The 24798-nt window shown below is 45.5% G+C and overlaps 1 protein-coding gene across 1 annotated transcript in view; it reads left to right on the forward strand.

The window, feature by feature from the left end:
• Window positions 1-401: 401 nt before the first annotated feature.
• Window positions 402-24798, forward strand: part of RPP30 (ribonuclease P/MRP subunit p30) — a 29555-nt gene continuing 5158 nt past the window's right edge. Inside the window, exons 1-9 of the mRNA XM_090057868.1 lie at window positions 402-560; window positions 2236-2291; window positions 2648-2704; window positions 4363-4437; window positions 5326-5397; window positions 13581-13670; window positions 15192-15308; window positions 19780-19809; window positions 23356-23393. Of these exons, the coding sequence (XP_089913994.1) occupies window positions 431-560; window positions 2236-2291; window positions 2648-2704; window positions 4363-4437; window positions 5326-5397; window positions 13581-13670; window positions 15192-15308; window positions 19780-19809; window positions 23356-23393 (665 nt within the window). The 5' untranslated portion in view covers window positions 402-430. The remainder of the gene's footprint in view (window positions 561-2235; window positions 2292-2647; window positions 2705-4362; window positions 4438-5325; window positions 5398-13580; window positions 13671-15191; window positions 15309-19779; window positions 19810-23355; window positions 23394-24798) is intronic.

Below are 24798 nucleotides of genomic sequence, written 5' to 3' on the forward strand. Positions count from 1 at the left end.
ATAAAGCCCTGGCTGGGATGATCTAGCTGTGGATGGTGCTGCTTTGGGGTTGGACTAGAAGGGACCTCCTGAGGTCCCTTCCAACCCACATTTTATTTTCTGTGATGCAATGGGAGCACTATTGCAGCTGGACCACATCGGCCCTGTGCGGGCAGCCCTGTTCTGAATATAAGCGGTTTCGGCCAAGCTCATGACACGGGTTTGCAGACAGGCCGTGGGCGCTGCCCCCGCCCCCATTCACTGAGCCTGGGCGTAAGGCACCAGCACCCACTCCGCCCGCGGCCCCGCCCGCATCACGGAACAGGGGCAGCCCCTGACTCGTGACGTCACCACGTCCACCGGCCGCCCCAGACCCCTGGGGCTAAGGGCGAGTCCAGGCAAAGCGCAGGTCCCCGCCCCCCCGCAGAGCCCAGACACTACAAAGCCCAGCATGCCTCGGGGCTCAAGGGCACATGCGCGGTGCGGCCGGTCCCGTGGCATGGCGGGGTTCGCGGAGCTGAACGTGCCGGCGCTGCCGGACAGGAAGGTGCTGCGGGGCGTGCTGGAGGCGGCGGCGCGGCGTGAGTATCGGCCCGGCCCGGCCCCGGGGGCTTCTTCTCCCCGGTCCGTAAGAGCGCGGCTGTGCTGTAGACAGGGTGTCCGCAGCCACCAGAGCTCCAGGGGGCTCCTTTTGGTGTCCCCGCCCGGATCGGGCTGTGCCGCGCGGGGCAGGGCCCTGCTGCTGCCCCCAGAAGGGCGGAGCCAGGCCAGTCCCGGGGGGAGGATGGTCCTGCTTTGAGCAGGGAGTTGGACTAGATGTGACCTCCGAGGTCCCCTCCAGCCTCATTTTATCAGCTTGGTAGGAAGGGCGTGGAGCACTGAGGTCTTTTCTAGCTGAGCATTGGGCTTTGCAGCCCTGGCAGGTAGCGTGACAGATGCATATGTGCCTCTTGTATTCATAAGGGCCAGGCAATTGCAGGAAATGGAGCAGGACTGAAGCTTGTGCAGGGTGTCCAATATGTGTCCTTAAAAGCAGTAGCAGGGGGACAGCAAAAGCCACTTCATGTTTCTGCTGGAAGCACATGGGAGGCAAGACCTGCTCTGAAGCCCTCTGCTTGCCCCAGAGTGGTCCTCAGTCTTGACTAGGGTTTGCTTTTATTTTAATTTTAAAATGAACTTCTGCATTTGGGGGAAGCCAGTACATGGAAATTCAAGTTGTGGGAAGCAAGAAGGATTCTGTCTCAGTGCAGGGCCACCCAGGTCATTATAGGTACAGTTGGGTGGTTTGAGTGGCACAGTGTCCCCAGCTACATCACTTGTATTCATGGGGGGAGAAAGTCTCAAAAGTCGTCTTGTTTGAGTCCCATATATCAGAATCTCATAGGCGTTTGTTCTTATGCAAGGATTCCAGAAAGTTTGAGCGATCTGACTTGTATGGGATTATGCGTTTTCCAGGTTTGGCTTCTGAATGAGTCTTAGAGGCCTGAGCTTTAGTTCTACTTGTATTTGGCAGCAAGTAGAATTTTTCATTTTGAGGCATCATGGACATGATAGCGCTGTGTTGGACTTAGTGGAGTGCTGCTGTGAGACTACGCCCCTGCTGCCTCTCCCGCTCCATATGTACCACAGGCTGAAAAAGCATCATGTAGTTGCCACTAACATGGTACTCTATAATGTACCCAAAACAGCTAGGTCAGCATTTCTCAGCCCATGAGTTGTGACCCAAAAGTGGGTCGCAAGAAAAGATGAAAAGGTCGTGAACAAACTTGAAAAATGGATTCTTCTTTAAAGAAGAAAAACATGGGGAAACTCTGACTTTTTTTTCCCCTTGCTTGCTGGCAGAGTTCTGGCCTGTGAGGTCCCCCCTCTACCGCCCACACCCACCCCCCTGCCACACATTGGGGGGTTGGAATCTGCTGTCCCCAGGACCCAAGTGAGGGACACTGGGTCGGGACTGGCGATTGATGTTTACAAATGGGTCCTGGTATCAAAAAGGTTGAGAACCACTAAACTAGGTAACAAGAAAATGGGGTAGGTCATGTTCTTGCAGTCGCACTTGCCTCACTGGTGTGCTTATGCCCTATAATGTTTTTTTTTAATTTCTGTTTCCAGAAATGAGAATGTATCCCAATCATCCTTGTACAATCAAAATGATAAATGTATATGAATCTTAAAATGTTTCTACTTTGATTTCTATGAAATTGTTAATATTTTGCGATTTGATTCAGTTTTTATAAAGTGTTTATATTTTTCTAGTCGGATACTCAACTGTTGCAGTTAACCATGTCATTGACTTCAAAGAAAAGAAACAGGTAAACATTTGTTTTGGTATTTATTCTTTTTTATTTTTCCAAGTAACATACTTCATAATAACTTGTCCTCAAATAGCCTCCTCTTTTTAAAGTACTCATCTACAAGTATATACAAACTTTTTATTCGTTACAAAGTTCCAGTTTAGAACTCCATCTTTCTACTAGTCCTTCTGTTTGGACTTAAATTTTGCTTCCCATAAGCTCAGTACACTGCATGAACTGTCCATAAAGTTCTAGTTTTGTTTGTTTGAATTGCAGGTTCCTGTTTAGAAAAATGTATGCAGCTTTTATTTATATTGAAAAGTTGGCCCATTAAGTTTTTAAACACTTATTTTTGTCTTGTTTTTCATTTCCAGGAAATTCCTAAACCGATTTCTTCTTCAGAACTGCTTCCGTCTTTGCCTATGATACCAGTATGTCAGTTTAAATGCCATCTACATGTAATGGTTTATGGAATATATTTGTATTCTAGTGTGTCTGTGTGTACAATTCTCATATCATGCCTGAGTTGGAGAGAACCTTTTTCAATGTCTGATTTACTAAAATAACTCTGCAGCAACAGAAAACCAATACAGTCTAATGTACAGTACATTCTAATGTTTTTCATCATATAGTTTATATGATATGGGAACAAACATGCTCAGGTTGAACTTGGAAGCTACTTCTAGTTAAACATTTCTATAGTTGAAGTTTTAAGAGCTTGAGTTTTAGGGATGATTTCCCAAGTTAAATTACCAAACGTGGTTTTTTTTTTTTTTAAATCCACAGAGTACTTTTAATAAAACAAAACGAAACAAAACTACTCTTATCTTCACTACAGTGGTCATTCTATGGCAACTGGATATAGGGCTGTGCAAAACAGCTGTGTTTTGATGCCATTTTGGAGGACAGTGGTGTGTTATGGCTCGCAGTCCTGTTTTGTTTTGGCCAAATCTGTTTTTGAACAGGCTGCAAGGGAAGCTTTGCACAGCCCTACCTAGCTGGGCAGGGCTGGGGGCTGCAGACCCCCAGCAGGGAGCAGGACGGGGTCATGGCTGGCTCATCCATGGGGGGGGCTGCTGCCCTCTGAGCAGAGAAGAAGACCCCTGTGCAGATCTGATACCTCTCACACCAGGTCATGGGGCAGGGAAGCAGTGCAGAGCGGTGAGCAAGCCTGTTGGTCCCTGCTGCTCAACCTGCGCTGCCCTGGCAACGTGGGGCTGTGCGGAGTGGGCAGCGGTAGCAAGGAGACCCCAGTGTGGATCTCTGCTCCCTGCACAGTCAGGTCATGCAGCAGGGATTCCCCAGCTCTCTGATCATTCCCCCAGCTCTTTGTGGGGTGCGGCGGTAGGACCCCAGATCTGCATGCTGGGTTCCAGCAGGCTGCCTCTTAAGGCTGGGGCCAGTGGCAGCACCGCAGTTTTCCTGATGCTCAGTGCGGTCCGCGCCAAGCAGCTGCCACTGGCCCCATCCTTCAGTGGCAGCCTGCTGAAACCCTGTGTGCAGATCAGGAGCCTGTGCCCCCTGAGGAGCTAGGGAAATGATCAGAGAGAGCTGGGGAATTGAACCGGGAACTAGATGTCAATATCGAAACAGTCAATTCCCCCCCGCCCCTTTCCCTTCCCTCTTAGTTTTTGCTTCCCTGCAAGCCCAACTCTGAAATTGTTCCGAAATGAATTGGAGCCTTCCAATTCATTTCGGAGCCTTCCATTTCGATTTGGATTTGGTGTTTTGGGCACCAAAATGGCCCAAAACACCTCTGAAATGAAACGGCTGCCAAAATTTTGCACAGCCTTAACTGGATACCAGAATATGCTCAGTTATTCTGCTGTGTGATGTTTAAAACGGAAATAAAGTTCAAAAGAATGTAAGAAGCCATCAATTTCTAAGCACCACGGAGTATGTCGACAAAATATTAAAATTAGAAAGGTAAAAATATGTTGGTCTGGTTACAAATGAGAAATAAATGAGTATAGGCAAGAAATGAACAAAGTACCATTCTCTGTTTTATAGTAACGGGAATGAAAAATCAATCAGCTACATCTTTGCTGTGTCCCTTTTCAGTAGTCACTCAGACATATTTTGCTTACAGGGAAAATTGAAACCAGTCAAAATTGTAACCCGACTAACGCTTGTAGTTTCTGATCCGTCTCACTGCAATGTGTTGGTAAGTATTGAAAACTCTGTATATAATTTTATAGCTTGCAATCTATTTATTTATTTTCACATTAAAATAATGTAACTTTTTTTGATATTTTACAGGAACTTCTACGTTTTTTGTGGAAAACATTGCACTAAATTTTTCCGAGATTGTCATCTTATGATTACATTGCTCTCTAAAGATACCGCTTTAGTAAACTAGAATATAATGTGCACTGGCAATTTACTAAGGGCATAGGCTGCTGCCAAGATACTTTGATTCTATTCCCAGGCTCTTTCTTTTGAGTTCTCAGCCTATAGCAGATGCTAGAATGCTGTTGGAAATCCTTGTGATAGAGTGGGTGAAGAAGTGTTAAAACATGAAATAATCACTCCTGCTCTTTAGTTCAGTTTTGGCATATACCAGTAAGACTGTTTTTGCTTAACATTGTTCAGCTTAAATTTAAAAGCCTCTCCTTTTGCTGTTGAAAAATGCCACGTTGAATTGGGGGAAGGTTTGCTAGGTGTTCTTATCTTGGGTGGGAAGAGGACTTGCAAAGCATAGTAACAGTAATATAAGGAGATACCTATGACTTAAAGGCAAACCTTTCCTACCACTGTACTTGTGAATGGGATAACACCCAGAATGACAGCAGTGAAATGCTTGAAAGGCAGGATAGAGACTCATCTTTATAGAATAGCTAAATAAGATATGTATGAAAGCAAGCTTTCATGAATCTAAGTTTACTTTGTCAACAGCAGCAGTTAGAGTATTAATAGGAATGGCTTGTTTTATGTCATAGTTGGGGATGTTGTTTTTTCTTTTCTTACTTATTTGTTATTTTTGAAGTTATGCTAGTGCATGTCTCCACTACCTGTCATAATTTAAGCCATTATTTCTTCCTTTTTTTGTTAGAGAGCAACATCTTCAAATATAAGGTTATATGACATCATAGCGGTGTTTCCAAAGACGGAGAAACTATTTCATGTAAGTAGATGAGTTTTCTTGAAACTGCAATTACAACTGTAAATGTTGAAATAGTTTGATGGTTTTGAGTGGATGAGCGTGTTGGTTGGATTTCATCCTAAAAATTTCCAGTATGCTTTTTGAGCATTCTTGTAGCATAACTGGTGGTGTGGAGTAGACATCCATTTGGCTGTATTAAGGCATAAGAATTTAAAAAGTCTGCATCAAATAGGAACTTTCCAGATTCTAGCATCTTCCCCAGCATATGCTTGTGCTTTCAATGAGCAGCAGTTGTTTTAGAAGTCAGGACTGATTGGGGCTGTGTGTTGGCTGATGAAAGGTAAGATGTCTGCATTGGGGTTTTATGGGTTATTTTCTCTGCTTTCTCATTCATTTAACACCCACAAAACTTGTGGCTCTTGCTGAAAATCAAATGGGAATGAGCAGCTTTGTTGTCTTTTGTTTTTTGTTTTTGTTTTTTAAGAGAAGTGGTTGGAGGAGGGGAAGACATTTGCTTTGGAAGTCTTGACATTCTCCCATATTTGTAAATGCCTCTTGGCAGCATGTGGCTGTTCTCACCAAATATAAGCACAGAAAGGTCAGCAGTAGTGAAGTCAGGGACTACCTTACATAATTTTACCACTTTTTTTATTTTTTACTTTTGCTGCCAAGGACTAAAGTTGTATGTAAATGAAGGTAAAAAATTAAGGAAAAATTGTATTTTTTTTTATTTTTTTTTTTGTGAATACAAATGCTATCCCTGCAATTCAATATAAGCAATAAGAGGCCTGCTTTGATTGCCAAGAATAACAATGCAGATACTTTTATACCTCTAAACAAAAATGAATTGTCATTCTTGCAACCAGACAACAGCAGAAAGTGATCCTTGTATTTGAACACAAGCCTGCTCGACTTGGTTTTAGCACTCAACAGAGAAAAATCTCCTTTCTTATTAGGGAAATGAATTAATATACAAATAGCGCTGGAAAGAAAAAAAATGTGTGTATGTATATTGGACACTATTACATCTTAACTTTTTCTGCTTTCCACTGCCAAAACTTACCTGTTTTTTGAACAACCTCTGCTGTATGGTATGGGTAGAGTAGCAAAAGAATTAAGTGTTAGATTCACTGTTGTGAATTTAAGCCTTACTCTGGACTCGTGCTGAAGGCCACCCCCCTCGCCTATAAATGGGCAGGGGAGTATTGCTTCCCTGTGTGTCATTAGGTATAGAAACTGGTGCAACATATCCATGCTAGTCCAATGAGCTACTAAGCTCAGGAAGAGTTTTTTGAATGTTGTGGCATTTCTGGAAAGGATGGAGAATCCTACATGAGGTTCAGTAGTAAACATTGACTGCATCCTGCTGTTGCTGTCATGTGGATTTAAATTGATCTGGAATACATGGGCAGATAGGGATGTGTGCACCAATCAAAGTAAGAATCGAATAAAAGTAGCATTGGTTAGAAATCTTTTTCTTGCAAAAACAGAATTGTCACGTGGCTGCAGTGTGGGAAACTCTTCATTCCTCTGTACTAGCTGCCCAATTGCAACCATTTTGTGCTAGCATCCTCTTTGGCCTTCCTGGCAGTGAACAGATTGATCTTTAATGGAGAAGGCAATGGACTAACAAATGGCAAACTTGATTCTCTTTGTAGGAGTACCAGAATTTATTTTCAAAGGCACTCTGTTCACTTTGAAATTTTGAGTTTAAATTAAATGCTTTTCAGGAACTACAACAGCCCTTAAAACTGTAGGAGGTATTAACAAATATTCTCCTAACCTCTTGCCCTTGTTTTCTTCTTTATGAGAATCACAAAAGCACCAAAAAGAAACTAACAGAATTAGAAACTACAAATTGGCAATATGAAGTGGGCAAACTGGATAAGAAGTTTTTGTGTGTCCTCTTCCTCCAGCCATAGCAAACTTAATTGTCACCAGTAACAACTGTAGATTAATAGAACTCTTTTTACTTGAATGTCCTTTTTAACTAGATTATTGACCCCCTTTGTTGAGTCTCCCAGCTTCTTGTCTAGAGTTTGAAAGAGGCAAAGAGATGCCAAGGAAACTTTCTAAGGCTGCTCTCAAGATCCTTTCATGAGGCATCGGGAACTGTGTGAAACTGGTATTAAGATTTTAGCCTATCTTCTTGGCTTACAATATGCTAGGAAGGAGGCAACCCATCCTGTGCAAGAGCACACCTCGACTACTACTTCTGGTTGGCAACATTTATTTATTCTCTGGAGAAGGGATCCCATTGCTCATCCAGCAAGCTGCTTGGCAGAAAGGACTCTTATGATTAAGATATAGAGACACTTCTGTATGTCTTTTTAAAAAAAAAAAAAAAAAGCTACGAGTCTCCAGGCTTCCCGCGTTCTCTGTTGAGACCTGCATTGCTAATTGTAGCAGATGAGATCACACATAACTAATATGGTAGGTGCTGTTATGAATGGGATCTCAGTTTAAGCCCCCTGCTGCTTATAATAGCTTCCGGAAAAATTCTCCTTTGGGCCTGAAGTTCTTCAGGATTGATCTTGCCTCACAGATGAACTTCATATTTAACATTATGACTACATACTGTAAATTAAAAACTAGCTAAACAGCTCCATCCACCAAAACTGGAGATGTAGTTTGTTGTCCTCCGGAGCATCAGTTTTCTTGCCACATTTGAGAGGAAATATTTTAAATTGAACAATAGCAAAAATTCTTCAAAACGCACCCAGAAGGCAGACAGTATTTTAACATAGCCTAATGGACTCCGTGCACAGCATGCCTAATGCTAGTGTCTTATTGAAAGACATACCACAATTGTCCAAATAACTGTATTTCTATCAGAGAACTGTTGCTACGGGTGCCTAAATAATTGCAGATTATCTTGTATTTGTTGTTATTCAAATGGTTAAATGACAGTTGTACAAAAAAAATTGGAGCAGTGCTTCATTTTTTTTTTTTTTTTTTTTTTTTTTTAGAGCCCTGACTGTCCTACCAATCGCAGGCAGTTAGCACTTTACTAACCCCCTACAAAATCATCCTCTGAAGTATTGCTTTTAGACTTAATGAAATCCTGTCTTTCATCAGTCATGTGCACATTTGCCAGCCAGAGCAGGGGAGCACCTCGGAAACCGTCTGGTTTGGAGAGCTATAAGCTTTTGTAGGTGACAGCCTACTTTGCCAGATTCATCTGCCACAGTTTTTTGGCTTCAGGAACCTCAAGAGCTTTAACCTATGCAAGTTACAACTGTCTCCTGTTTCTTCCACCAGATGGCACTGCTACCTCTCTTGAGAGTGGAGAACGTGAGCAGTGCTTTGGGACTAGTTGGTAGGGCTGTGTGAAACAGCACTGTTCCGCTTTGACTTCCGTTTCGACATTTCAACTGAACAGCGTGTCATTTCGAAAACACTGTTCCGTTTCGCCAACGCTGTTTTCCTGTTTCGACGCTGTTTCGCCCATAGGTTATAACGGGGAATTGTAAAAGGTAGCAGGCAGGCAAATCGGGGTGCAGGCCCCCAATCTGCCTGCCGAATGACAGGAGACTGGTACTGTCACCTGGGGCCAGCAGCAGCACCAATGCCCAGCACCAGTCTGTCATGTGGCAGGCAGATCAGGGGCCCTCACCCCCGGGAGGAGTCTGGGGGCTCGCCCGCACCCCTGGGAGGACTGTGTGGGCTGTGCCAATCTGCCTGCCAGATAACGGTTGGCAGGTGCTGCTAGCTGGGACCAGCACTTAAGCCGGTAAGCCTGGCTTTGAAATTTGAAATGTTTTGATTTCCCTTGTTTCATTTCAAAGCTATTTCGAAGGCTTTTCTTTTACTTTGATTTTTTGGTGCTTTGAGCTTGAAATGCATTGAAACAGCTTCGAAAGAAAACCGTGGGTGAAATTTCTCACAGCCCTCCTAGTTGGTGCTTTTTCTTCTGCACTAAGTTGTTGTACTTGAAATTCTTTAAGCAAACTGAGCACCTAGACTGTAACATGCTTGGCAACCAAAGGTGAAGTGATAACTGCAGTAGAGCAAATCTCACTTGGTATTCCAACAGTCACTGCAGCTTAGAAATTCTTCATTCAAGGAGAAACCCTCCACTTCCTTGTAGTTGGTTCTCTTTTCTTTTTGGCTTCTTACGTCACATCCTTGTATCCTGATTTATGTCTTGGAATTTGGGTATTTGTAGCAAATTCATCAAATAAAATACCTAGAAAATCTGAAGAGGTATGAGTGGAAAGTCTGTTTCCCACTCCCATCCCATAATGTGGTCATCATTGACCACAAGATGAACATGAGCCTCCAATGCGATGCTGCGGCTAGTAAAGCGACCAAAATGCTGGCGTGCATCCATAGATGCTTCTCGAGCAAATCCCGGGACGTCATTCTCCCCTTGTACTCGGCCTTGGTGAGGCCGCAGCTGAAGTACTGCGTCCAGTTTTGGGCTCCACAATTCAAAAAGGATGTGGAGAAGCTTGAGAGGGTGCAGAGGAGAGCCACGCGCATGATCAGAGGTCAGGAAAACAGATCTTACGGTAACAGGCTGAGAGCCACGGGACTCTTTAGCCTGGAAAAGCGCAGGCTCAGGGGTGATCTGATGGCCACCTATAAGTTTATCAGGGGTGACCACCAGGATCTGGGGGAACGTCTGTTCACCAGAGCGCCCCAAGGGATGACGAGGTCGAACGGTCACAAACTCCTGCAAGACCGTTTCAGGCTGGACATAAGGAAGAATTTCTTTACTGTCCGAGCCCCCAAGGTCTGGAACAATCTGCCATTGGAGGTGGTTCAAGCACCTACATTGAACACCTTCAAGAGTAAATTGGATGCTTATCTTGCTGGGATCCTATGACCCCAGCTGACTTCCTGCCCTTTGGGCAGGGGGCTGGACTCGATGATCTCCCGAGGTCCCTTCCAGCCCTAATGTCTATGAAATCTATGAAATATGACTTGTACTCTGACTTCTGTTTTCAATTTCTATTTTCCTTTGTTTGAGGCTTTCTCTCTACATTTCCTGCACCCTTACTAATATCTCATGTAGGGCATGATTCATAGCCTGCCTTGTGGGATGCATGTGTCAGTGTTAACATTTACAAATTAAATCTTTGCCAGTATCCTGATGACAGCTTATTAGCTGGTGTGTTAGTAGCAAATGACGTTTTCAGAGCAGCTAAAGAGAGCCCAGGTGATCATTTCAATTCGCTGCAGATCTAACACCAGTTGCCATCTCCCACTGGGTAGCACTGTTCCATAGATACAGGAGATTTAAATGTCCACGCTCTAATCAAGGTTAGGAGCTGTATTTAAACTCAGCTGAGGCAATATTTCAGCTAAATGAGTTGGTAGCCATTTGACTGACCAATTGGAAACTGACTAAGCTAGAACTACAATTAAGGTGTTTTTGTTTAAACTGTTTCAAGGACAGGCCAGGTGGAGCCTAAACTTGGAAACACCAGTAGTCTTCCTCATTGTATTTGGTAGTCATTTTGTATATGTAGGGAGACCATACTGAAAGTGGACACCACCAGGTGTCCTGGACACTGACCACCTCTGAGAAACCTAAGGGGCGGAGGGTTGTTGTGCCTCCTCAGACAGCAGAGCCTTTCATGTGTTATCTCTGTCTCTATTGGGGTGGATTTAGGGGTCAGGGATACACAGAGCTCACCCTCATACCCTATAAATACACAGAGGCTCCAATAAAATATAATATACTTTTGAGAAGTCATGATTACAACAAACAAGATTAACAGTAGGAAATGTACATAACATCAAGCATGAACTATGTACACTGGTTAACTGCAGTGCCCCGTAACCAGACCTGCCAGAGGCTAGTGAAGGGCAGTGTGAGGGTCTTCACAGGCTCACCGAGCTGCCGTGACCTTTCCCTTGGAGGGTCTCAGACCAAGATTGAGGGAAAGGCAATAATTACCACTCCAATGGATGATCTAGGTCCCAATCCAATAATGCTTTTACAGGTAAGTATCCAATTATAATCCAGTGCGATAGGTCACCTCTCTCACTGCTACAGTCACTGCTCATATGCCTCAGACATGCAGGTATGATCTCCAACCAAGTAAACTCGTACACCATTCAAACCTCAGGTACTCTTAAGCATCCATATTCCATTTGTGCACTGAATCACGCCTCAGGATTCCTTAAATACTCACCAAGATATCACCTGTCAATCATTCTTCTCACCAATTGCACTCGTGCACATGCTACCCTACCCTTGTGCTCTTGGCACTGGGGTGCAGCATAGCACTCAACTGGACCACACGCTACTGCACAGGCTCCCCAGGTGCAAGGGGGTCACTGACATCATCGAGGTGGAAAGTTCAGCTATTCTAGACCCTTCCCACCTCTGACCAGTGTGTGCATGCTCAGGAGGGATCTCATGTTATGGACCACATCCAACAGTATGACCCGTTTTCACCAGGACAGTCCTGAATTTCAGAGCCTGGTCCTAGCCAGTTCCCTCTTCTGGAGGCTCCTGAAGAGCTGTTCTTAGTGCCGGAGTAGCAAGTTCACACAGGGCTAGTAAGAGTTATGGGGCATGGGTAGGGACCTACCAAATTCACAGCAGAAGTGGGCTGCTCAGCAGCTGTTTTAATATTGTAGGTTCCTCCGCACCCCTCACCCTATGCCAATTTGATAGAGGGGCCCTACCACTCGCTCCTGATCGCCAGGGAAGTGAAGATTGCAGTTTTAAATAAGGTGCCTTTTTTTACCTCCTGGCTGGTCATCAGCAAACAGCAAGCTCACTGGGGCCCCTCTGCCCTGGTAGGGGGTGGGGATGTGTGGGGGAACCTGCAAGATTAAAGGACCTGCCACATAGCCCCTTTCCACTCTGAATTCGGTAGGTCCCTAAGCACAGGGAAGCCGTCACTGTCAGCCTTATGTGCAGCAATTCATAGCCTCCAAAGAATTAAGTGAGGTTTCTGATGGAGAGAAGGGGTTGGAGGGCATTGTTGGTAATTTAAAAAAAAGAGAAAAGAAACAGAACAGGATTTAAAGCTTTGAAATGGTCTGTGGACTCTATAGAGAGCCACTAACTAGGGAGCTGTGCTGTGTGTTGCTTTACAGCTTGCCTGGTGGCAATCTGTGGACTGATCCTCTGTTCCTTCCCAATTGCATGTGAACCGAGTGGACTAATTCATGGAGTCATTTGCAGTCTCCTGTTTTGGAGCCATAGGATCCTAGCTTGAGGCCCTTGGGGGGCTTTACATCAGTGGAAGATGAAGTGTAGTGGAGTTTTGTTTTCCCACATGGTCACAAACCCCATTATCCCTTTTTGCCCTTCCATGGGAGGGAAGGAAGGATGGGTGGCTGGGGCAGAGCAGCCTTTCTTGGATTTGTGATGGCAAAGAATTATCCTGCACTGGGAAAATCTCTGCAGCCAGTTTTGGCTACTTGAATGGATAGGCAGTACAACACCAAGTGGCCTTGAACGGGAGAGTTTCAGCCCGTTTTTACCATCTTTATCATTTCTGCAGATGTAGCTCCCACAAGACTGGTACATACGATTAATGTCTCAAGTAAAAGGGACTGTCTGTAAATCAAGTGTAGTTAACTATATTTGTTGGAGAGCTCACCTCTCTCTTCTTGCCTTGGGCAAAAAAATAGTTTTAGGCCTTTTTTTAAATTTATTTGGCTGTTCAAATGGATTTTTCAGAAAATGTGCAGTGTCAGTCCTCCGAAAATTGGGCCCCTTTAAGTGGTCTCCGTTTAGGAGCTCAAAATCATTAGTCACTTTGAAAACCTCGTGCTTAACTGGCACTATCTGCAACACTGCTGTCCTTGGCCAAATTGCTTTACCTCAAACACAAAATCAGCACTCTGGAATATGAGAGCTGCTTGGGTGGAGGGAATTCCTTGACCATTGTTGTCTAAAAAGGCTCTTTTTCATCAGTAGCCTGTCTTGGGGAGGTTGGATCACTTCACTAACACCACCTCTGGTGTCCTATAACTAACTAGGAGCAAACTGATCAATCCATCTCTTAAATTATCCATTTACTTTAATGGAAAAATTGCTTTCCCAAGCCTGGATAATGTTTTAAAATGCATTAAAAATGGCACTATTGCTATCTTGGGGTACCTGAAAGATGTTGCAGCTCTAGCGTTTAAAATTAGTATTGGCAATATCTTTAAGCAAAGAACACAAGCTTGCATGAGGCTAGTAGCATGTTTATTGATGCTTTATAACTGTATTTAATTTTTTGGTGTAGGTCGCTTGCACAAATTTAGATGTGGATCTCATCTGCATAAGTGTAACAGAAAAGCTGCCCTTCTACTTCCGAAGACCACCTGTTAACATGGTACATTTGTATCTGACTTTTTTTTTTTTTTGCCGTTGAGTTAGCTGTTAAATATGGAGTTTAAACATTTGTCTTTCCCTTTTCTTATTCTTTATACTGCAAAGTTATGGTTTTTTCTTTTCCTGGAAAATATCTTCTCTGTTGCTTTTTTGGACTTGAATGCCCATGCTGAATTCCCACCTGGGTTTACATGTGATTCAGTAAGTGAAATCAGTATAGGCTATACAAATGCAGTCAATTTATGACCCTTTGTATTTATAAATCTCATGCTTGCATGAGTACAGAGAACAGGAATGAAAGTTAATTGAATCAATCAAATAAATAACTCCTATTTCCTAATACTGTAGTTTCTTCTTTAAAGTTAACAGTAAGAAAATATTACATCATGAACAGACTACAGACCTTGGAACCTCAGTTTCAATTATAGCTCCACTAATTTACTGTATGGTTGAAGTAGGTCATTAATCTCTCTTGCTGTCTGCAAAAATGAAACTAATATGCATTATGGGAATGCTCTGCAGGTAAGTTTTTAAATACCACTGCTGGTAAACTATGCAGTGAAACTGCTCTATGAAAATTATTCCAAGTAGTACAGTATCCTGGGGTTAGGGGAGAAGGAAACCTTGTTAATCTTCCTTTTCACCCAGGATAACTCTTCCATCAGCAAGCACTTGACTGTGGTATTCATAAGAGCTCTTAAAAAAAAACAAAAAAACAAAAAACCTGACTTTGGAAAATGGAGCTCTTTAAGGTAAAAGGAGGGTCTTTGGCATTTCTGAAGTGCATGGCTGTCCTTGAACGAGGTGGTGTAGTAACTGGTCAAATGTGTAAACTTGGTGCCAAGGCTAGGTGAGTAAGGGCATGTGTATACCACCTCTGCTGCATCTTGTTCACTCAGCACATCCTGCTGATCACTCAGTATATGCCAGGGGCCCAAATGAAGCAGTGAAGTTGCTGTAAAGAATTTTAAGAGTGTCCCTAGTGTCTGTCTTAAGCAGGGTTATTGGCACAAGGTCAGCACTCTTAAAGGTGGCTACTTTGCTGCATTTGGGGGAGTTGGAGCGTGCAGAAGGGTAATGAGTGGACTAGGCAAGCTTTGTGCCATTGCTCCTAGGCATGACATAGAGGTGTTGTAGACATGCCCTAAATAAATTTTATCTCGATAGAAAATAATTCCATCTGCTCTTTCTCCCATGAGTGGAGGTATAGATTTTCTGCTAGTCAGCTGTGATTGCCTTTTCCATTTCTAAGTTTGTGGAAACAATTTGCAGCCTAATGAGAGAAGGGGGAAGGGTTTTTTAGTAAGCCTCAATTACTGGGCGGTCTTAAGTGTATATAGTACATGTATAGTTCTTTATTTTCACTTTTTATAATGCAGCATATTTCTTCTTGCCTTGTATTTGATTCATACGTAAAACAGTGGAACTGGAAAGAAAAGACATGAATAATAGACCGTACTTGTCAGATTGTTATACCTCTCTGCTTTTGATTTCTTGACTGTTTGCTTTCTTTCATGTGAAGGCAATAGATCGAGGCATTTACTTTGAAGTCCTTTACACCCCAGCCATCAAAGACTCCACAATGAGAAGATACACGATTTCAAATGCACTCAGTCTGGTGCAGATCTGCAAAGGAAAGGTAAGCCCTCTATGTAAAAATGAGAAGCTGAATTTGTTGGTTTTAACTCCTTTTGGAGTGGTGTAGGCTGAACGGTTTCAGAAGAGTTTGACTCTGTAATTTCTGAACTTATGCCTGAACCTTTGCCTGCCAATGTTCGGAAGCAGTTGTTCTGACTACAAGCACCTCCTAGCTGTGGACCACCTTGTGCTTTATTTTTAAGCCACAAGCTTTTTTTCAGACAGTATGCTAGTTCTTGCGGCTATGAAGCTGCAAAGACTCAAAACTGTTAAAACAGTTAAAACAGCAGTGTTAGAGATTTAAGGTTAGCCAGAAATTAGCTGGCAGTGCATCCCTCTGACCAGAAATACATCTCAAAGATCTAGGTCCCTGTTTGTGGCAGTATCCCATCACATAGAAAAGTAGATGAAATTGCAGAATTAAAAAAAACCCCAACAACAACGACCTTAAACAGGTCAGTAAACTTTCATTGCACAAAATTGGTTCGTATCTACTGGCTGGTCACAGGCCAGATTTCTAGTTTGGGTAGTTCTGTCTTCTATTCCTGATTCTGAAATGGAGGAGTAAAGAGAGCTTGATATCTGAAGGTCCTAGACCCCCAACATACTCTCATGTTGCTTCCTCCCAAGGCAGCTGACCTGTCATCTGTGTAGCAGACATGTAGGTTACCAGTCTCCACTGTAGAGAGGTATCCTAGTTTTCTCTTCCTCTCTTGGACCAATGATCAAAGGGAAGGTGGGTGACAGCGACCCTGAGCTAATCACCTTCACCATCCGTCGAAAAGCTGTCAAGTCAGTCAGCCGTACAGAGGTCGCCAACTTCAGGAGGGATGACTTTGACAAGCTCAGGAGACTTGTTGGTGAGGCCCTAAAGGACCATGACCCCAAAGGGAGGGGAATCCAGGAAGAGTGTTCACTCCTCAAGGGAGTGATCCTAGATCCACAAGCTAAGGCTATTCCGTCTCAAAGGAAAGGTAGCAAGAGGGCGCAGCAGCCCCCTTAGCTCTCCACGGAACTGGCGGTCCTCCTGCATCTAAAAAGACAGACCTACAAAGGATGGAGGAGGGGATCCACCTCCAAGGAGGAATACTCTGCACTGGTCCGAACCTGCAGGGAACAAACCAGGAAAGCCAAGGCTGCCATGGAACTCCAACTGGCCACAGATATCTGAAAAAGGACTTTTTATTGTCCTTTATATGTGGGGAGCCAGAGGAAAAGCAAGGGCAACATTGGACCCCTGCAAAACCAAAAGGAGGAACTTATGACCAACACCCAAGAAAAAGCGAACTTGCTAAATGGGTCAGTCTTTGCATCTGTTGCTCACGAGTCCCATGGGATGCCCCTGCCCATTAAGCCAGGGTGGTTCCTTGCCCACCATCATTGCCGACCTTGTGAAGGAACAGCTTGAGAAGCTGGACACCCTCAAGTCAGCTGGCCCTGACAGTTTTTACACCCCAGAGTACTCAAGGAGCTGGCTAGCATCATAGCTCAGCCCCTGGCACAGATCATCAAGAGCTCCTAGCTCTCTGGTGAAGTGCCCAATGATTGGAAGAAGGCCAATGTGGTACCTATCTTCAAGAAAGGGAGGAAAGTGGATCCAGCAAGCTACAGGCCCATCAGCTTGACCTCTGTCCTGGTGAAGGTCTTAGAAAAAAATCATCAGGGAGGCCATCCTTAATGGACTGGCCAATGGCAACACCCTGAGGGACAGCCAACATGGGTTTGTTGTGAGTAGGTCATGCTTGACCAATCTCATTTCCTTTTATGACCAGATGACCTGTCACCTGGACAAGGGGGGAGAAATTGATGTCATATATCTTGACTTCAAAAAAGCCTTCAATCTGGTATCCCATGATCTGCTCAGGTCCCTTCTGACCCTAGAAACTATGAAACCTTTTGGCAAAACTGGTCAACTGTGGCCTTGGATCCACCACAATCCACTGGCTGGGGAATTGGCTCCGGGGTCGGACCCAGAGGGTGGTGGTTGACAGAAGTCAATCATCATGGTGCCCTGTAACCAGTGGGGTCCCTCAAGGCTCTGTCCTTGGACCTATTTTGTTCAACCTCTTCATTAATGATGTGGACCTTTTGGAGTCAAAAGCAGACTGGCCAAGTTCATTGATGATACCAAACTTTGGGGTAAAACATCCACACCTGAGGGCAGGGTGGTAATCCAGGCTGACCTTGACAGGCTCAGTAAATGAGCAGATGAGAACCTGATGGTGTTTAACACTGAATAACGCAAGGTTCTCCACCTGGGGAGGAAAAACCTGCAGCGTGCCTCTAGGCTCAGCAGTGCTACGCTGACTAGCACTACGGACAAGAGCGACTTGGGGGTCAGGAGTGACTACAAGATGAACATAAGCCTGCAATGTGAAGCTGCAGCCAGTAAAGCGAGCAAAATGCTGGCTTGCATTCATAGATGCTTCTCAAGCAAATCCCGGGATGTCATTCTCCCGTTGTATTCGGCCTTGGTGAGGCCGCAGCTGGAGTACTGCATCCAGTTGGGCTCCACAATTCACAAAGGATGTGGAAAAGCTTGAGAGAGTGCAGAGGAGAGCCACGTGCATGATCAGAGGTCAGGAAAACAGACCTTAGGGTGAGAGGCTGAGAGCCATGGGGCTCTTCAGCCTGGAAAAGCGCAGGCTCAGGGGCGACCTGATAGCGACCTATAAGTTTATAAGGGGTGTTCACCAGGAACTGGGAGAATGTTTTGTTCACCAGAGCGCCCCAAGGTCGAACAGATATAAACTCCGGCAAGACTGTTTCAGTCTGGACATAAGGAAGAATTTCTTTACTATCCAAGCCCCCAAGGTGTAGAATGGCCTGTTGCCAGAAGTTGTTCTAGCACCTACTTTGAGAGAAACCTGGACATTTTTTCTTGCTGGGATCCTGTGACCCCAGCTGACTTCCTGCTCCTTGGGCAGGGGGCTGGACTCGATGATCTTCCAAGGTCCCTTCCAATCCTAATGTTTTTATAAAATCAATTAAATTTTTCAGAAAAAGGCTTTGAGTTCCACAGTTGTTCCTCCTGTCTTGTAACAGTGTCTATCTGTCCAAGGCAGCCAGCATCCTAGCTGTTTCACCTGAGCAGCCACTTCTTACACATGCCAGTAAGTCTAGTCTGAAGTCAAATGCAGGAATTTGGAGGAGTGGCTAGAAATATTTGTGTTTTTTGCATCAGACATGCCATCCATTATGTCCTAGGATTCAGGGTACTCTTTGTGGCTGAATTCTATTGATAAAGCAGGAACGGGAGCACCTACTGTTCCCATCACTCAACTTTGTCCTTGGGGTTTAAGCAAGCAGATGACTGACATAATAAAGATAGGACTAGAGCTGTACTTCTTGTGAGGGTATCTTTATAGGGATGTAGAAGATGCTCGTTGTAAGGAACTATGATGTTGCCACCACCTGGACATTTAAGACAGTTTCCCTTCCTTAGAAAATGTTTTCAGTGGGACAAGTAGCCAGACAGCACTTACCCCAGCCGCAAATTCCAGAGTCTGGGAGAGGGAAGACCTATGGGGTGGGCACCCAGAAAGACTACTGCCTTTTCTCCTACACATGGTATGAAGCATGTGCCTGGCTTTCCAGAGGTGTCGCAGCCCTTTCCTCAGCACCTGAGGAAACCCTGTGTGTAGTGGGGAAACAGCAAGGTCATTACCATAGAAATGTAAATAGCTTTGCTGCAGTTTGAACATAAGCTCAGTGCACACAGTCTTCTCAAATCCATGCCCCTTTCTTTGCACTAGGAAAGTTTGAAGGTCGAGACCATAACATTTTGGGGCTAAAAATTAAGGCAGCGCAAAATGAAGTAGGGCAATGTTTGTTTCCCCCCAAATATCCAGAGAGTTTCATGCTCACACCACCAAACTCCTTGTCACTTGGCACATCCCCCAGGAGTGCCTTGTCTAGGATGTGTATTTGTACTGTGCTGGAACTTCTCTCTTCCAAAATTGTCTCTGAGCTGACCTGAGCATTCCCTATTACACCTGTAAAATAATACTCGGCAAAGCTTCACTTGACATCTTGCATTTGCCTTTTACCAGTGTTAATAAGACTTGACCTCTATTTTTTTTTATTCTTTTCAAACAAAACCCTTTTTAAAATATTTGAGGTGAAGGGGGTGGAGTTTGGTTGCTTTAAACAAATACCGAGAGAGAGACTTTGGTTCGCCCCTGTAGACTGGTTCTTGTCCATAAGCGAGGGGTCATATTTGTGGTGATTTTGTATTGATTCCCTTGACCCAGTAAGCTTGCAACTTTCTTCTTTCCAAGCAGTGAAGATCCTTCTGGAATTCTCCCTGGCCCAAAGCTGCTTTTACTGGTTCAAATTAATTCTTTTGGGCAGTGGGCTCTAACTTCAAATGATGCTCATAGGAGCTTTGCTTTCAAGTTTGCACAAGGAATATTCAGTATTTTTGATTAAGTTATCAAAGACTAATGTTTGTTTTTTCTTTCATTCTCTAGAACATAATTCTATCTAGTGCAGCTGAACGGGTAAGTCAGGTTTGTTTGTTTTTTAATGTAAGTACAACTTTTGATTAATTATTGCTATAAGTGAAAACGTCAATGTAAATACCCTTTTATGTTTCTTATATCTTCTTAGTTTCATAGTTTCTAGGGTCGGAAGGGACCTGAGGAGATCATCTAGTCCAACCCCCCCCCTGCCATGGCAGGAAAGAGTGCTGGGGTCAAATGACCCCAGCAAGGTGTTCATCTAGCCTCTTCTTAAACACCCGCAGGGTAGAAGCCTGCACCACTTCTCTTGGAAGTTGGTTCCGGACCCTAGCCGCCCTGACCGTGGAGTAGCGCCTCCTGATATCTAACCTAAACCTACCCTCTGCCAGCTTGTGACCGTTATTCCTGGGCACTCCTGGCGGTGCTCAGGGGAACAGTGACTCCCCCAGTGCCTGCTGGTCCCCCCCTGACTAGTTTGTAACAGGCCACAAGATCCCCCCTCAGCCTTCTCTTTTGGAGGCTGGACAGGTTCAGGTCCTGTAGCCTCTCCTCATAGGGCCTGCCATGTTGTCCCCTGATCATATGAGTGGCCCTCCTCTGGACCCTCTCCATGCTGTCCACATCCCTCTTGAAGCGTGGTGCCCAGAACTGGACGCAGTACTCCAGCTGCGGCCTGACCAGTGCCGCATAGAGGGGGAGGATCACCTCTTTGGACCTGCTCGAGATGCATCTGTGGATGCATGCCAAGGTGCAGTTGGCCTTCCTAACTGCCTCTCCACACTGCCGGCCCATGTTCATCTTGGAGTCAGTGATGACCCCCAGATCCCTTTCTGCCTCCATGCTGACAAGAGGGGAGTTCCCCAACCTGTAGGTATGGTGCCGGTTGTTCCTCCCGAGGTGCAACACCTTGCACTTGTCTGTGTTGAAACCCGGACGTATTCTCATCCGCCCACCCTTGTAACCTGTCTAGGTCTGATTGTAGCCTGTTGCATCCTTCCAGTGTGCCCACGTCCCCCGACATCTTAGTGTCATCAGCAAATTTGAACAGGGTGCTTTTTACCCCCTCGTCCAAGTCACTGATGAAGATGTTGAACAGTGCAGGCCCGAGGACCGAGCCCTGCGGAACCCCACTGCCCACGTCCTTCCATGTTGAGAAGGACCCAGCCACTACCACCCTCTGGGTGCGGCCCTCCAGCCAGTTGGCGACCCATTTGACTGTGTGGGTGTCTACACCACAGCCCCCCAGGTTCTTAATGAGAACGGGGTGAGAGACAGTGTCAAAAGCCTTCCGGAAGTTCAGGAAGACTATGTCCACTGCTACCCCTGCATCTAATGATCTGGTGATCTGATTGTAAAAGGCCACCAGGTTGGTCTGACAGGACCTGCCACTGATGAACCCATGTTGGTTGCCCCTAAGCATGCAGTCCCCTGCTGGCCCCTCCTGGATGTGTGCCAGCATAATTTTCTCGAACAGCTTGCCTAGGATCGAGGTAAGACTGACTGGCCTATAGTTTCCCGGGTCCTTCTTCCTCCCTTTTTTGAAGATAGGGACCACGTTGGCCCTTTTCCAGTCCTCCGGTACCTCACCAGAGCACCACGAGCGCTCGTAAAGCGGTGCCAAGGGACTTGCAATGACCTCGGCCAGTTCCTTTAGAACTCTAGGGTGGAGATCATCCGGACCGGCTGACTTGAATACGTCCAACCCCTGCAGAAGCTCCCTAACTAAATCCTCGCTAACCCGTGGCCTAGGTGTGCCTCCCCTGGGGCCCGAGGGGGCCCAGCAGGGAGGTGGCTGTTCTGGTCCCTACTTAGGAAGACGGAGGCAAAGACATTGTTAAACATGTTAGCTTTGCCGTCTGGTGTGACGACCAAGTTTCCCATCGCGTCCTGCAAAGGCCCCACATTACCCAGGACCTTCTTTTTACCCCCTACATATTTAAAAAAGGACTTCTTATTGTCCTTAATCTGGGAAGCTAGCCCCAGTTCCATCTCTGCCTTGGCCTTCCTAACTACCCCCCTACATCCCCAAGCAACTACAGAATAGTCCTCCCTGGTGATGACCCCTTCTTTCCATTGGGTGTAAGCCTCCTTTTTTAGCAAGGAGACATTCCCGGATGCTTCTGGTGAGCCACAGAGGCTTGTGTGCTCTCCTGCTCCCTTGATCCTGGTTGGGATTACCTTCCTTTGGGCTTGGAGGATCGTCTCCTTAAGGAGCGACCACTCTCCTTGGACACCTGGCTCCCCTCCCTTCTAGGACCTCAGCGCTTCTCCAGCTATCCTCCTTAGCTCATTGAAGTTTGCCCTCCTAAAATCTAGGGCCGCTGCCTTACTGCATGCCTTTGCCACCTTGTGCTGGATGGTGAATTCCAGCAGGCGATGATCGCTGTCGCCCAGGTGGTTGAGCACCCGCAGCCCCTTCACCAGGTCATCGTCGGTAGCCAGGACTAGGTCCAACAAGGCGTCTCCCCTGGTGGGGCTGTGCACCTCCTGGGTTAGATGGAGGTCCTGCACTCTGGCCAAGAACCTACGTGAGCATTCAGACCTGGCTGACTGCTCTTCCCAGCAGATGTCTGGGAAGTTCAGGTCCCCCATGACTACCACATCCTTAGCCTTCACTGCCTCTGTGAGCTGACCCAAGAATTCCTGGTCAAGCTCTTCTCCCTGGTTGGGAGGTCTGTAGTAAACTCCCACCGTTAAGTCTCTTTCCCCTCGACTGCCTTGTACTCTAACCCAAAGCACTTCAGAGTGCCCCTCCCATGGCTCCTTGCTAATTAACAAGGATGTGTATGCCTCCTTAATATAAAGTGCCACGCCCCCACCTCTCTTTCCTATCCTGTCCCTCCTGTACAGCCTATAGCCCTTGACATTCACCGCCCAATCATGTGTTTCATCCCACCACGTTTCCATAATCCCCACTATGTCCGGGCTGGTGTCAGCCAGCAGGAGGGTGAGTTCCTCCTGCTTGTTGCCCATACTACGAGCGTTTGTGTAGAGGCATTTGAGGCCTCCTGTGGGTGTGTGTACTGACCCTTCTGGTGTCTGCTTTATCAGAGAATCCTGTGGGGAAAGTGAGGGGAGTTTTTTTGGGTTTCTTTCTTTTTTTGGAGTGAGGCCAGGGGGCCCCCGACTCATGAAAGAGTTGGAGAGTTTTCTGCTTTCCCTAAATGTTAGTCATTGTCTTGACTCTGCATTGGCATCACCAAAAATTCTGGAATCTCATGATTATGTAAAATTTAAACAGACACTTATGGCTATTGGTCTGCAGCATAATATTTGTACAGACTGACTCTACAGCCAGTGAGGCTCAAGCTTCCAGCCGCGTGGGCTAGATGAGGTGTGTGGGGACAGTCTGCAAGTGGGATCCTGCATGACTTGAGCTCACAGGGTCAGTCAGTAGGTGTACTTTGGCCCAGCCCCAAGCACCAGATCTGGCTGTGAAGCAACCCTGCATGCCCATGCATGGGGTCATATCATCCAGACCTGTGGGGCGCCCTATGGGCTAGAGGACACAGCTTCAGGCTGAAGGTTGAGCACTGCTGCTTGCAGTCAGCATGTATTTATCCAGCCTTCTGTTTTCCGTTCTAGCCTTTAGAACTGCGAGGTCCTTATGATGTAGCTAATCTGTATCCTTTTGCAAGTCAAATCTGATCATTTAAGAAGAACGTACAAAACATCCAGTTGACTTTGAAGTATTCCTATCTCTTTCCTTCCCCCTCTAATGTTTTTTAAAAGTTCTTGACTTGGAAATAAGCTTGTTGGAGTTTGTGATTGTTATAACAGAACTCTTGGCAGTGGGAAGATATTCGGAAGAGTTAACTCTGGAAATGTTTCCACATACCATATTCTCTAGTATATAGCACACGCCCTTGTTATGAAGAGGAGCCTGAAGGGGAAAAAAAAAATTGAGGTAAGTTAGCAGCAGCTAAGGAGCCAAGCCTACTGTCAGCCCTGCATGATTGATAGGCCCACAGACTCATCCAGCCTGGCCCACTGGGTCCAGGGCTGCGTGCTAAAGTCCAACTGTGCCTCGTGGATCTAGAGCTGGGATTGTTTGGAATTGTGTGTCTGGTCTGTGGCTGCCTGCTGACTCCAACCATGCCCACTGACTCTGGGGCTACACACCAAGTCTGGGACCACATGGCTCTGGAGCTAGCATGTAGGGTCAGACCTAGCATGCTGAGTCTAGGACTGACCCTATCTGCTGGACTCCAGGGTCACATGCTGGGTCTGACTGTAGATCAGCTCCAGGTACCACGGCATGCAGTTGGGGAGGTTAGCTCCCCACGGGTCTGGCAGGGGAAGCAAGCCATGCAGTGAGTGCATGAATTGCTGTGGCTCCCAGAGCAGCAGTAATTAACACTGTTACATCTCCACCCCTTCCCTCTTCCCCTACCCACCACTCAAATTTCCCTTTTTCTTGCATATAATGCAACACCCCAATTTTAATCATCTGGTTTTGGAAAAAAAGGTGCAGGTTATTTCTGTCTTCAGAAATGTATATCTGGAATGGAAATGGTGTTCCTCTATTGCAAGGTTAGGAATGTATAGTTTGATAGTGTTTTAGATTCTGGGCACTGCCATGTGACAATAAATGTACAGCAACTTTTCTCATAAAAATACTAATAAAAGAAAAGGTGGAGCGGGGGTGAAAATAAATAGACATAGTTTACCTAACTTGGTGTGGTTCCTCTGGATCTGGTCTGGAGCCTTCTCGCAATGATTTTTGTCAGAAAATATCCTTCCTAGAAAAGGGACATTTTCTGAGGGGAAGATTGTTTATGTTGGAAGAACTGATTTTTTTTTTCAAAATAAGTACTTGCCTGAAAGAGCAGAATTGACGGGGACTTCCAGGTGGGCTTCTGCAGAGTTGCTGCAAGGGGGCTGAATGTTCTCCTTGACTTCTAAGTAGGGGTATGCAAAACCATTTTGAATTGTAGTTTTAATAGTTCCCAGTCTATTGTCAAGTGACCACATCTATGCATGGGGAAAGAACCACTTAACATGCAAAAAAGAACAAGCAAATTAAGA

Source organism: Crocodylus siamensis, chromosome 7, assembly GCF_052110815.1.
Source record: "Crocodylus siamensis isolate JL-2025a chromosome 7, ASM5211081v1, whole genome shotgun sequence".
Taxonomy (NCBI): domain Eukaryota; kingdom Metazoa; phylum Chordata; order Crocodylia; family Crocodylidae; genus Crocodylus; species Crocodylus siamensis.